At 40.9% G+C, this 13,842-nt stretch overlaps 2 protein-coding genes and 1 long non-coding RNA gene across 5 annotated transcripts; all 3 read left to right on the forward strand.

Moving 5' to 3' along the window:
* The first annotated feature begins 3,873 nt into the window (after positions 1 to 3,873).
* Positions 3,874 to 5,729, forward strand: LOC112558003. The gene is made up of 4 exons (XR_003098050.1): positions 3,874 to 4,031; positions 4,167 to 4,341; positions 4,656 to 5,232; positions 5,583 to 5,729. It is a non-coding gene; the product is annotated as an uncharacterized LOC112558003 (long non-coding RNA).
* Positions 5,730 to 6,984: 1,255 nt separating this feature from the next.
* On the forward strand, positions 6,985 to 12,166 carry LOC112558002. 3 transcript variants are annotated; one of them, XM_025228179.1, is made up of 4 exons: positions 6,985 to 7,093; positions 7,248 to 7,425; positions 7,822 to 8,324; positions 12,019 to 12,166. In XM_025228179.1, the coding sequence occupies exons 2-3, from the start codon at positions 7,356 to 7,358 to the stop codon at positions 8,292 to 8,294; spliced, it is 543 nt and encodes a 180-aa protein (XP_025083964.1). In that variant the 5' UTR covers positions 6,985 to 7,093; positions 7,248 to 7,355; the 3' UTR covers positions 8,295 to 8,324; positions 12,019 to 12,166. The 3 variants fall into 3 exon arrangements, with proteins under 3 accessions (XP_025083964.1, XP_025083965.1, XP_025083966.1); XM_025228180.1 differs by lacking the exon at positions 12,019 to 12,166 and adding an exon at positions 8,662 to 8,789; XM_025228181.1 differs by lacking the exon at positions 6,985 to 7,093 and having other exon boundaries at positions 7,825 to 8,324.
* On the forward strand, positions 10,428 to 11,641 carry LOC112558001. The gene is made up of 3 exons (XM_025228178.1): positions 10,428 to 10,447; positions 10,598 to 10,775; positions 11,087 to 11,641. Exons 2-3 carry the CDS (start codon positions 10,706 to 10,708, stop codon positions 11,635 to 11,637), a joined length of 621 nt encoding a protein of 206 aa, XP_025083963.1. The 5' UTR covers positions 10,428 to 10,447; positions 10,598 to 10,705; the 3' UTR covers positions 11,638 to 11,641.
* Positions 12,167 to 13,842: the final 1,676 nt, after the last annotated feature.

A 13,842-nucleotide genomic window follows, 5' to 3' on the forward strand; every position in this document is an offset into this window, starting at 1 on the left:
TGATATGTGGAACTGCAGCAGGTTGCGGCGACGACGATGTTTCCTTTTTTTCTGTGTAAATCTGACTTCATGAGACAGTGAGCCTACCGGAAATGTTTATAGTAGCTGACATTAATCACAGATTTTTAAAAACTTGTTTGTTTTGCTTTGCAGCCATCAGTTTTATTATGATGGTATGCAAAGCTGTCATTATGAAACAGTTATTAAAGTGTCTACACGGCGTGCTTGAGGATGAACTATTTACACTTTTGTGAATTCATCATCAGTATGTGCGTTTATGTGAGCAGAGAGACAGAGAATGGAAGAGAGAAGGATGGGTGTGTAAGTGTATATGTGTATATATTGCCATGTTATTCGATATATAATGATCATCTTTAGTTTCATGAAGTGATTACAGAGTTTGTGGTCCTGCTCGTTTGTTGGTTGTTTCGCTGGCTGGTCGTGAACTTTGTTACGAGAAGCCAGTCTGAGCTCGTGAGAGCAGTGGCGGGGTATACATTTTGAATCCTATTCTGTATATGCACCTATAGTTCCCTAAAATATCGCGTTTAATTTTTACATACCTTGTGAATGCCATTGGAAGTCTCCATTGGCGCTGTTGGCTTAGATTGACCATCATTAGGACTTCAACAGATACTACTGATCCTTCCACCTGATGGATTTGCTGCAAATATGTCTGTGTGTGTGTGTGTGTGTGTGTGTGTGTGTGTGTGTGTGTGTGTGTGTGTGTGTGTGTGTGTGTGTGTGTGTGTGTGTGTGTGTGTGTGTGAAAGAAAGATATTTTGTAAATTTGATTGCTTGTGCGTTTCTGTGTGTGAGAAAGAGGGAAAACAAGTTCCCCATCCACCCGTCTATTTCCGGCCAATCAAATAATTCTAGTGAGAAATCCCCATATTACCATCTTTATTCATGACATTAGGCTCCATCTTGACATTACAGTGATGGTAATTGCAATGTAAATTTGTCAAAAGTTTGCAGAAACAATTCTCTTGACTACTTTTTGTTTGTTGTCATCGGCTTGCAAGACGAAGATTACGGGACTATAAATAGCCACGTGCACCGAGGCTGAGGAATCTTGATGCACGTGCGTCACAGTAACACTGCGCACCACTCACGTCATGTTGACGTCACAACAATCGTGTTTTTGTGGAACAGCGTCCCGTGTTCTTAGACTTTGTTGACATCTGATGACGATTTGCTTACAAAGTGATGACGCAGATGGAGCTGACGTCATCGTTGTCAATGTTTTACGTCATTTACGACGTGTACTTCCCCCTCCCCCTACCAACCACCACCTCCACAGTTTTCATTCATGTCTTGAAGTTTAATGTCTCGTGGAACGTGGACTGAGTGTACAGTTGTCAGCTGTTAACGGAAAATAAAATGGTCACCAGTCTCTGCCACCGCCATTGTTTATATGAGTGAGAAATGTGTTATTTGTTGTCTGTGTATATACCTCTCTCTCCTTTTCCCTATCTCTCCCTCTTTCTTCTCTCTCTCCCCCTCTCTCTGCATACCTCTTACTTTTTGTCTTTACTGAATTATGTGCAAACATTTACCTTTACATCGTCTGGCAGTTTAGGCTGCAATTTTATATGCCACACGAAAAAATAATTTCCTAGTACTCTAAATATCTCAACACTAAATTGTTTTGTTTTGTTGTTGTTTTTGTTTTTTCTTTTCTTCTCGTTTTTTAATTTTATTTTCCTAATTTTTATTTACTTATTTTATTTTATTTATTTATTTATGTTGCTTGCCTGCTTTTATCAAATTATCAGTTGTAAGCGTACATTTCGATACTAGAAGAGAGGAGTTCCCCCAGGTTTTCGAAAGTAGTCTCTTGATCTCAGCTTTACCCAAAATTTCCTCCCATTAGTCCTTAAAGCTTGTGAGAAGCGATAAATGTCGACAGTCTTGACATCACTGTCATCATCCATACACATCAGTGTCACTAAAAAAACTACTGAACAATTAAACTCCATTTTGGATGAGAATATGAACTAGGGGAGGGTAAACTGAAAGACAGAACACCAAAAAAAAAATGCTAAATGTCCCGGAACAATTTCAGCTATTATCACAGAAAGCACATCCTGTCCTCTATGTCGGACACTACACCAAAGATCTACCTGCTGGACAAGTCGTTGCCTGTCCGACTCTTGACCCAGGGTTAAGACGATGGTCGCACCACGCATCTGTAGCATGCATCTCAGTGTAGTTGTGTCCAGGCAGGCCTCAGCTGATAGACAGGCAGGATCCATTGAAAGACCTCTCAAGAAGTTTAAAAGGCAACATATTTTACTTTTCCCGCGAGCTTTATCAGTTCTCCGCCCTGTGGGTTATCAACAGGTAATCTTTCTTTTCGTGATTGTGGTAACCCCGAACCTTCTTAAGGCTTCCATTGAGACCTTGGAGTGTATCATCAGCTGGTGCAAGACCAAATTATTTCTGGACCGCATAAAGGACACGTTTTCTTACTCTCACGAAAGCTTAGTTAAAAAATATTTTTAAAAGAGTCGTAATCTATTGTTGCTAAAAATCATTCTTGCTCTCTTCAAGTCTTGACTACATTTAACCTTTATTTAATCGCCCCAACATTAGTCAGTCGTTTCCCGTTCATCTAGGTCACAGATGTCAGAATGAAGACCATACGAAACAGTTCATCAACCTACTTGCTTGTAGTTGACTGTGGTTAATCCTAGGTTCAGTATTTGACCCTTGTAACACGTGTCAATCAAAAAGAAGGAATCTTTGTTACTACTTGTTTTCTGTGTCTCAATGTAACCATGAGACTGGTTATTACTAGGTAAAACAAAGCGCACTCTTACCATATGATATCTTATGATATTGTCGACAATATCGACAGACATTAGATAATTATAGATGCCACGTTTTTGTCTTCTGCAAATATATCTATGTGGATTGCATCCTATATGCAGTTTTGACTTATTGTGAAGCCACCCGACTTCTATCTGTAATAAAGACAAGGGAGTTAACCCTTGGTCTACATCTCGAGTTAGGGACGATTTACATGTTAGTCTGCGCGCCCTCTCCTTCCTGTCTTTACATTATCTTACATCTTGTTCCTCCACTACAAAAATACCTACTGTGGATGATAGTTTAGTTAAGTGAAGGACTGGAATAATCTAGTGGCTGTAATATTTGACTAGATGATTTTTCTGGTGTATTCTCCAGAACAAAGAGGTCAAACTGCTATCACAATTTTATTTCGTGACTAAAGCACCTTCTACACAACGGATGTCGCCCTCGAGACTGATAATCACTTCCAGGTCACTGCACTCTGCTCCTGAACTTAACGGCGCTGTACCTTACTGATTCTAAGGGCACTGTACCCTATTGCTAAACCTGAGGGCACTAGACTGTTCCTTAACTTACAGAGCATCCTATATTGAACACTATACACATTTCCTCAACTACACAGTGAAAACTATCATAACTTGTTTGTTGGATTCGTCTTTTAAATTATCTTAGGTTTAGATAATCTTTAGTTAAGCATAGTCTCTTGAATGTCCTGGGCTGTAAACATGTCTGTCAGTCTGAAGACTCCATCTTTGATTTCATGAATACATGAAATGTTTTCTCCCCAACTTTTTAAACGCTGTATATAAGTTCCAAACATCAAATGACATTTAAAGAAAGGTGTTTATTGATGTGAACTCTTGAAAGGATTTACATGAAGAAAAAAACTGTGTCCATTTGAATTTATCTAAATTTATCTGTCTAAGAATTATTGTCATATACATATGATACTTATCTATATCGGTCAATTTCCAAAAACATCATTGATATAAATTGATATGTCATGCTGAACACATTTATTGTTTTGTTTTCACGGTGCATGCCTGTTCTTTGGCTTCTAAAGAGATTGTTCCTTATCTGATTGTTCACTGACACAGCGATTTTATTGGTCCTGTCTGGAACCTGTAGGGCGTGGCCTTGTGTCTCTGGTCTTCCTATAAATGACAGACGCACGAGCACAAATTTACACGTAAACAATTGTTCCTGCTGATCTTGTAAGTACCCCTCATTACTAAATATTAAATATTATCTGCAAGTAGATAATTTTAGATAGGTTTTCAAAATCAATGCACTCTTAGAAACCTTGTGGCATCATAAACATTTCTTTCACACTTTGACAATGCTTCCAGACGGTGACCTGCTGCACAGGGCCATTGTCAGAACTCACATCTACTCACCAGACCAAACAGTAGGAAATTCCTCGGGAACAGAGAAACTTCTAAACCACCTCCAAGATGGATACCTTCCTGAGACTTACCGCTGTTCTTTCAGTATTGCTGTGTGCGGCATTTGTTTCCACAACAGGTGAGAATACAGTCAGAGTTGAAGTTTATTGCCATGTACTTACCGACACTGACAGTTGTTATATACTTAGTAATGTGCATTGTAGGTTTTCATGAGATCAAAATGGTAATTTCTGTTTTATCTGATGAACATGTTTTGCTGTAGCAGCTACAACAATCAGAGAACAGAGTACCAGCAAGACGATTTGAACAAAGTTTATTTTCGCAAATGCTTCAAATTTATATAGACAGGCTTAAAATAATCACTTTAATTTAGCAATCAGTCATCTTCGTGTAATAGGCTAACTATGTTTATTTTATTTGGTCATGCACCAGTTGAAAGTGCACAGACAAAGCATGAACTCAGCAGACGCTCACTGGCAGACCTTCTGGCCAGCTCTCCAGCCGCCCTCATCCCGGGTCTGGTACTGTTGGCTCCCGCCAGCACCATCGTCGAAATCATCACAAACTGAACGAGACGATCCAGCATAAAGTACTGAGCGCTCTGTCCGGCTCCCAGATCCTGCAGGTGGTCCACAAGCTGTCTGCTCATCAGCGCGATCAGCTCATCAGTCACCTGGAGGTCAGCGTCATCACCGGTGTCGTCCTCCCATCTCTCAATGAGAACCAGCTGGCCCGTCTGCTGGAAGCCCTCCTGCCCGAGACCCTTGTCACCTTGACCAAGAGGCTGACCCCTCAGCAGGTGCTGGACACCATCAAGAGGCTGACACCCCACGATCTCGTCGCCGTCCTCAAGCTCCTCACTGATGCTCAGGTGACCGACATCTTGACTCGACTGCCGCGCGAAGGCGTCCAGGCTCTGGCCACCGCCACCGGTGACGCTCGTCTGACTCAACTGGTGGCTGCCCTCCCTGCAGCATAAGATGAACACCATGAGATGAACCTCCTACAGGTATCCTCACAGTACAAGCTTCGGTGTCTGTCATTCTTAATAGCAATATGAAGCAGACTTCTGAATTCTTTTTTAATAAGCTTTATTTTATCAATACTATTTCGTTTAGTCTTTTCTATCCCACAGTTAATACAAAGTTTTATTCAATCATCATCGTCGTCATCATCAACATCAGCATCTTCATGAAAAAAATTCTGACTCTTTATGTATGCAAATGTTTCATAACAGCATAAGGATGCCTCAAGAAGAGAGAGCCTGATGTGCAAATAAGTGGATGTTTTGTTGGAGTAAAGACATGTGTATCTTAGTTTAAACATTTTGTTGCAAACTTTTCTGTATGTCTTTTCAAGATGACGCCGGAAGTGTGCGGCGCTGTTGACGTCACCGGAGTTCAGCAGTTACAACGTTTACATCGTCTGTGTTCCACGATGTCATTCCTGTCTTCTGCAAAGTGTGTAACTGTAACTTAAAGCAAATAAATGATCATTGATATTGTTTATGTTGTGTGTTTGTGTAGGTGCGTGCGTGAATGGGATTTAATTACATAGAAACAGATGTTCCGGTGCATTTATGGATGTTGATCTTCACATTGAGAACCTTGATCTTTATGTGACTGTGTCAGCGTATTTGTATTCTTATATACTCATATGTGTGCGTGTGAGACAGAGACAGAGAAAGCTTTTCTAAATTTGATTACGCGCTTGTGTGTTTGTGTGTTTGAAAAAAAAGAAGAAAAGAAAGTTTCCCATCCACCCATTTCCGGCCAATCAATATAATTCTAGTGAGAAATCCCCATATTACCAAACTTATTCACGACATTAGGCTCCATCGTGACATGTACAGTGATGGTAATTGCAATGTAAATTTGTCAATCAGTTTACAGAAACAATTCTCTTGACTACTTTTTGTTCATTCTCATCGGTTCCAAGACAAAGATTACGGGACTATAAGTAGCCACGTGCACTGAGGCTGCGGAGGGTCTTGATGCACGTGCGTCACAGTAACACTGCGCACCACTCACGTCATGTTGACGTCACAACAATCGTGTTTCTGTCAGCATTCGATATTGTCAGCCATTATATAATTATAAATGCCACGGTTTTGTCTTCTGAAAATACCTCTATGAACATTGCACCCTATGTGCAGCTTTGACTAATTGTGCAGCCACCCGACTTCTGTCTGTAATAAAAACAACTGGAGTTAACCCTCGCTTTGGTCTACACCTCGAGTGAGGGACGGTTTACATGTTGATCTGCGCGCTGTCTCCTTTCTGTTATTACATTATTTGTACATCTTATTCCTCAACCACAAATAACCCAATAATAACAATTATCTTCGCATTAGATGACCTTTAGTTAAGCAGGACCTCGTGATTGTCTTCTAGACTGTAAAGATGTCTTTCTCACTTTTATCTGAAGACGCCATCTTTGATTTCATGAATACATTAAATATTTTCCCTTCACCCGTTTTAACACTGGGTTAAAGCTCCAAACATTAAAGGAAATTTAAAGAGACCTGTCTCAAGATGTAATCTCCTGAAATGATGTACACTAAGGAGTACATTGTGGGCATTGTGTATATCTGAATCTTTCTCTCAGTCTAGGAATTTTTGTCCTATATAAAAAAATCCTCGGTATAGATTGATATGTCAGGGTTAATAAATTTGTTGTTTTGTTGTCACAGTGCATGCCTGTTTTTCAGCTTCTTAAGAGATTATACCTTATCAAGCTGTTCACTGACCCAGCGATTTTATTGGTCTTGTCTGGAACTGTTGTTTGTGGCCTTGTGTCACCGGTCTACATATAAATGGACAGACGCAAAAGTCCGAGTATTTATGTAAACAACCTTTCCCAGTGATCTTGTAAGTACCACTCTCAATGTGCATTACTAAATTTTAAATAATTATTATCTGCAAGGAAGTAAGTTGAGATAGGTTATCAATATCAATACACTCTTGGAAACCTTGCGGCATCATAAACATTTAAAACTTTTACACACTTTGACAAATCTTCCAGACGGCGACCTGCAGCACAAGGCCATTGTGAGAACTCACATCTACTCACCAGAAGAAACAGTAGGAAATTCCTCGGGAACAACACAGAAACTTCTAAACCACCTACAAGATGGATACCTTCCTGAGACTTACCGCTGTTCTTTCAGTATTGTTGTGTGCGGCATTTGTTTCCACAACAGGTGAGAATACAATAGGAGTTGAATTTTACTGTCATGGAATTACAGACACTGACAGTTGTTATATACTTAGTATTGTGCATTGTAGGTTTTCATGAGATCGAAATGGTAATTGATCTTTATACTGCCGCTGAAACATTGATCTTTTCCAATATTTGTGTTTCAGTCATTCTGTCATACATCGTAAGCACGTACATGTACGTGGGTCTGTTTTAACTCATGGACATATTTTTTAACAGCTACAACAATCACAGAACAGAGTAGCAGCAAGGCGACTCGAACAAAGTTTATTTTAAGCAAAAGTTTAAAATTCGTAAAGTCAATAACAAACTTGAAATGATCAGTCATCTTTATCGCACCAAAGGCTATATTTATTCTATTTCTTCCTGACCAACGCAGCAGTTGAAAGTGTACAGACAAAGCATGAACTCAGCAGACGTTCACTGGCAGACCTTCTGGTCAGCTCTCCGTCCGCCGTCATCCCGAGTCTGCTCCTGTTGGCTTCCATCAACACCGTTGTCGACATTATTATTGAACTGAGGACGAACCAGCGCAAAGTACTGAACGCTCTGTCAGGCTCCCAACTTATGGAGATTTTTCGAAGGCTCTCCCCTCAGCTGCTGGCCCGTGTGCTGGAAGCCATCCTACCCGAGAACTTTTCGATCTTGACCAGGAAGCTGACCCCGCTGCAGATGCTGGACGTCATGAAGAAGCTGACACCACACGATCTCGTCGCCGTCCTCAATCTCCTCACTGATGCTCAAGTGACAGACATTTTGACTCGACTGCCGCGTGAGAGCATCCAGGCTCTGGCAGCCGCCACCGCTGACGCTCGTCTGACTCGGCTGGTGGCTGCCCTCCCTGCAGCATAAGATGAACACCATGAGCGCAACCTCCTACAGGTATCCTCACAGTACAAGTCATTCTTAATAGCAATATGAAGCAAACCTGATTTCTTTTCAAGAAGGTTTTTTAGTATCAATACTATTTTGTCTCATCTTTTCAATCCCACATTCATTACAAAGTGGTATTCAATAATAATAATAATAATCATCATCATCATCATCATCATGAAAAGTTCTGGGTCTTGATTTATGTAAATGTTTAACAACAGCGCTAACTATACCTCAAGAAAAGAGAGCAAGCTGTGAAAATTATGGGATGTCTTATTAGAATAAAAACATGTTATGTTCCCAGTTTAAACATTTTGTTGCAAACTTTTCTGTATGTCTTTTCAAGAGATGACACCGGAAGTGTACGGCGCTGTTGACGTCACCGGAGTACAGCAGTTCTGTGTTCCACAATGTCATTTCAGTCTTCTGCAAAGTATGTAACTATGACTTAAAGCAAATAAATGATCGGTGATATTGTTTATGTGTGTTTGTTTGTGTAGATGCGTGCGTGCACGGGATTTAATATCCTAGAAACAGATGTTGGGTGCATTTATGGATGTTGATCTTCACATTGAGAACCTAGCTCTTTCTGTGACTGTGTCAGCGTATTTGTATTCTTATATACTCATATGTGTGTGTGTGTGTGAGAGACAGAGACAGAGAAAGGTTTTCTAAATTTGATTGCACTCTTGTGTGTTTGTGTGTTTGAAAAAATTTCCCATCCACCCGTTTCCGGCCAATCAATATGATTCTAGTGAGAAATCCTCATATTGCCAAACTTATTCACGACATTAGGCTCCATCGTGACATTACAGTGATGGTAATTGCAATGTCAATCTGTCAATCAGTTTACAGAAACAATTCTCCTGACTACTTTTTGTTCGTTCTCATCAGTTCCAAGACAAAGATTACGGGACTATAAATAGCCACGTGCATCGAGGCGGAGGAGGGTCTTGATGCACGTGCGTCACAGTAACACTGCGCACCACTAACGTCATGTTGACGTCACAACAATCATGTTTCTGTCAGCAGTCGATATTGTCAGACATTATATAATTATAAATGCCGCGTTCTTGTCTTCTGAAAATACCTCTATGTACACTGCACCCTGCATGCAACTTTGACTAATTGTGCAGCCACCCGACTTCTGTCTGTAATAAAGACAACTGGAGCTAACCCTCGCTTTGGTCTACACCTCGAGTGAGGGACGGTTTACATGTTGGTCTGCGCGCTGTCCCCTTTCTGTTATTACATTATTTGTACATCTTGTTCCTCCACCACAAATAACCTTGCTGCCGATGAAACTCACTTTACAATGAAGCACTGGAACATTTTAGTGGCTGTAATATTTGAATGTATTTGGTTTTATTTTCCAGCACCAAATGGCTAGACTGCTCTCAAAATTTTATTTCGTAATTAAAGCACGTTCAACACAACGGATGTCGACCTTGGAGACTAACAATCACTTCCAGGTCACTGCACTCTGCTCCTGATCTTAAGGGCACTGTAAACTATTTCTGAACCTGAGGGAACTTTTCTGTTCTTCAACCTACAGGGCATCATACATTGTACACTATACACTGTTCCTAAATTGCGCAGTGAAAACTATCATTGTTTGTGTGTTGGATTAGTCTTTCAATTATCTTCACATCAGATGACCTTTAGTTAAGCAGGATGTTTTGATTGTCTTCTAGACTGTAAATATGTCTTTCTCGCTTTTATCTGAAGACGCCATCTTTGATTTCATGAATACATTAAATGTTTTCTCTTAACACTGGGTTAAAGCTCCAAACATTAAAGGAAATTAAAAGAGACCTGTCTCAAGATGTGATCTCCTGAAATGATGTACACTAAGGAGTACATTGTGGGCATTGTGTATATCTGAATCTTTCTCTCAGTCTAGATATAGATTGATATGTCAGGGTTAATAAATTTGTTGTTTTGTTGTCATAGTGCATGCCTGTTTTTCAGCTTCTAAAGAGATTATACCTTATCAAGATTCTCATTGACCCCGCGATTTTATTGGTCTTGTCTGGAGCATGTTGTTTGTGGCCTTGTGTCACTGGTCTACATATAAATGGACAGACGCGAAAGTCCGAGTATTTATGTAAACAACTTTTCCCAGTGATCTTGTAAGTACCACTCTCAATGTGCATTACTAAATTTTAAATAATTTTTATCTGCAAGTAAGTTGAGATAGGTTTTCAATATCAATACACTCTTGGAAACCTTGCGGCATCATAAACATTTAAAACTTTTACACACTTTAACAAATCTTCCAGACGGCGACCTGCAGCACAAGGCCATTGTGAGAACTCACATCTACTCACCAGAAGAAACAGTAGGAAATTCCTCGGGAACAACACAGAAACTTCTAAACCACCTACAAGATGGATACCTTCCTGAGACTTACCGCTGTTCTTTCAGTTTTGCTGTGTGCGGCTTTTGTTTCCACAACAGGTGAGAATACAATAGGAGTTGAATTTTACTGTCATGTTTTACTGATACTGACAGTTGTTATATACTTAGTAATGTGCATTGTAGGTTTTCATGAGATCAAAATGGTAATTTATGTTTTATCTGATGAACATATTTTGCTGTAACAGTGACAACAATCAGAGAACAGAGTACCAGCAAGACGATTTGAACAAAGTTTATTTTGAGCAAATGTTTCAAATTTATATAGACAGGCTTAAAATAATCACTTTAATTTATTAATCAGTCATCTTCGTGTAATAGGCTAACTATGTTTATTTTATTTGGTCATGCAGTAGTTGACAGTGCACAGACAAATGATGAACTCAGCAGACGCTCACTAGCTGACCTTCTGGCCAGCTCCTCGTCCGCCCTCATCCCGGGTCTGGTACTGTTGGCTCCCGCCAGCACCATCGTCGAAATCATCACTGAGCTGAACGAGACGATCCAGCACAAAGTACTGAGCGCTCTGTCAGGCTCCCAGATCCTGCATTTGGTCCACAGGCTGTCATCTCATCAGCGCGATGAGCTCATCAGTCACCTGGAGGTCAGCGTCATCACCGGTGTCGTCCTCCCATCTCTCAATGAGAACCAGCTGGCCCGTCTCATGGAAGCCCTCCTGCCCGAGACCCTTGTGACCTTGACCACGAGGCTGACCCCGCAGCAGGTGCTGGACACCATCAAGAGGCTGACAGCCCACGATCTCGTCTCCGTCCTCAATCTCCTCACTGATGCTCAAGTGACCGACATCTTGACTCGACTGCCGCGCGAAGGCGTCCAGGCTCTGGCCACCACCACCGGTGACGCTCGTCTGACTCGACTGGTGGCTGCCCTCCCTGAAGCATAAGATGAACACCAACTGACCGCAACCTCCTACAGGTATCCTCCCAGTACAAGCTTCGGTGTCTGTCTTTCTTAATAGCAATATGAAGCAAATCTGAATTCTTTTCAAATAATCTTTATTTCATGAATACTATTTTCTACCCCACAGTCATTACAAAGTTTATTCAATCATCATCATCATCATCGTTGTCGTCATCGTCATCATCAACATCAACATCATCATTAAAATTTCTGGCTCCTCATGCAAATATTTACCAACAGCATAACGATACCTCAAGAAGAGAGAGCCTGATGTGCAAAGTAGTGGATGTTTTGTAAGAGTAAAAACATGTTATGTTCCCCAGTTTAAACATTTCGTTTCAAACTTTTCTAAATGTTTTTTAAGAGATGACGCCGGAAGTGTACGGCGCTGTTGACGTCACCGGAGTACAGCAGTTACAACGTTTACATCGTCTGTGTTCCACAATGTCAATCCTGTCTTATGCAAAGTGTGTAACTATGACTTAAAGAAATAAATGATCGGTGATATTGTTTTCATGCATACAGTTTGTGTGTGCGTGTCCGAGTATGTGTGCGTGTGTGAGCGGTTAAATTTTGATGAGTGTTCGTGAGCCAGTTCTGAGTCTCACCTTGCCACCAGCACCATAGGAACCTGTATTAACGATGTCAAACACTGGATAATAACAAACTTAAACTCAAATATAATAAAACAGAAGTCCTTCTATCCTCCAGAAGAACCCAGTCTTCACTCGTTTTTTCCGGCAAGTCACATCAAGGTGGGCGACACCAGCATCACCTTTACGTCCTCCATCAGGAATTAAAACATTCATAACAAAATTCAATAAAATCATGAAGAGTTTAACAACCTGAGAGTCTTATCATTCATATCAACATCCCACTAATATCAAAAACACAGAAAACAACAGTAATCTACAAAATCTTGTGAGTTCACTTTAATGTTTTATTGTTTTATTGCTTCCAAATAACCATCAAATCTTGCATCACATCATGTCATTGATATTATCAACAGATGGACGTTTGATGACATTAAGCTCTCAATATCATCTATCAGACTCGGAGACACACAGTCTCCAATCCTCTCGCCTCATGATGGCCTGAGATGTTTTTGTCCAGGTCTGAGTCAAGTGTCATCTGTTTCCGATAGCAACAAAGACTAAGGGTCTAGTAGAGTCGAGATAAATGCAAGATATTGTTTAAGTCTCAACCCCACCACACACAGTCCTACACACCTCATGTTACAAGGGGGGAGCGAGTTATTTGTCCAGATTTGAGGACAAAGTATCTTGCACTGAGTGGGACTTAGTCAATGAGAGAAAAGTTTGTACCCAACACACATGACATTTCTAATTAAACACTATCAGCCCTCTTTAGTACTCGGGTATCCATCGCTTGGAGATGGCTAAAACTGGCGCCAACATCTTACAGGTACTCAGACATGTTCTAGTGTCTTCTCAAAGTATGAAGTAGGCCCAACAAGGTCCCACATCAAACTGGTCATGATAACTGATGTCCCCGATTTGAAACATTTTTCCACAAACGAGTATTTATTGTTTGTGAGCCTTGTCAGACTTCCACCGCTCCCATGAAACCTGTTAAGGCACTAGGGAGTGTGTGAATGTCATTTTAAAAAGGTGAGTCTGAAGCAACTTTGTCATTTCTAACCACTTCACTTCTAGAGACAGCCTAGGGGAGCGGGGAGGGAGTGTTCGCAGAGGAAGGATCAGCGAAATACAAACATGTAAAGTCTGGAAGGTGAGGTTGGAAAAAAGTTAATCAGGACCACAGTGATTGAGACATTTACAACAAAGAAAGCCATTACAGTAAGTAATAGGGTCAGTGAAAGTTCATACTGTAAGTGATACAGTCGGTGATACAGTCAGTGGCAGTCCAGTTTGTGAGTCAGTGATTAGCAGCCAATGAAGGATGCGAAGCAGGAGGCAGATGTCATCAAACATGCTCCTGGACCACCAGATGGACAACGGTGTTGCGGACACGTTGAAGGATGTGTAGTGAGGCAACATGGAGGCCAGGAAATAGGAAGTTGTAGCAACCCAGGTGTGAGTAAAGAAGGGAGGCTGGCTTGACGGCGACATCAGCACTCAGAGAGCTAGACTGGAATGGTGTCGGGTATGAAAAAGCAATTTTCACAAAAGAGGGTGATGTCTGGATGCATGAAAAGTATGGAGTT

The sequence above is a fragment of the Pomacea canaliculata genome, linkage group LG2, assembly GCF_003073045.1.
Source record: "Pomacea canaliculata isolate SZHN2017 linkage group LG2, ASM307304v1, whole genome shotgun sequence".
Lineage (NCBI taxonomy): Eukaryota > Metazoa > Mollusca > Gastropoda > Architaenioglossa > Ampullariidae > Pomacea > Pomacea canaliculata.

Bases quoted from the DNA above. Each gene is read 5' to 3' on its own strand.
- LOC112558002 (XM_025228179.1), top strand. From the start codon at position 7,356: ATGGATACCTTCCTGAGACTTACCGCTGTTCTTTCAGTATTGTTGTGT. The intron at 7,426-7,821 runs GTGAGAATACAA...TGACCAACGCAG, and splicing joins GGCATTTGTTTCCACAACAG to CAGTTGAAAGTGTACAGACA.
- LOC112558001 (XM_025228178.1), top strand. From the start codon at position 10,706: ATGGATACCTTCCTGAGACTTACCGCTGTTCTTTCAGTTTTGCTGTGT. The intron at 10,776-11,086 runs GTGAGAATACAA...TTGGTCATGCAG, and splicing joins GGCTTTTGTTTCCACAACAG to TAGTTGACAGTGCACAGACA.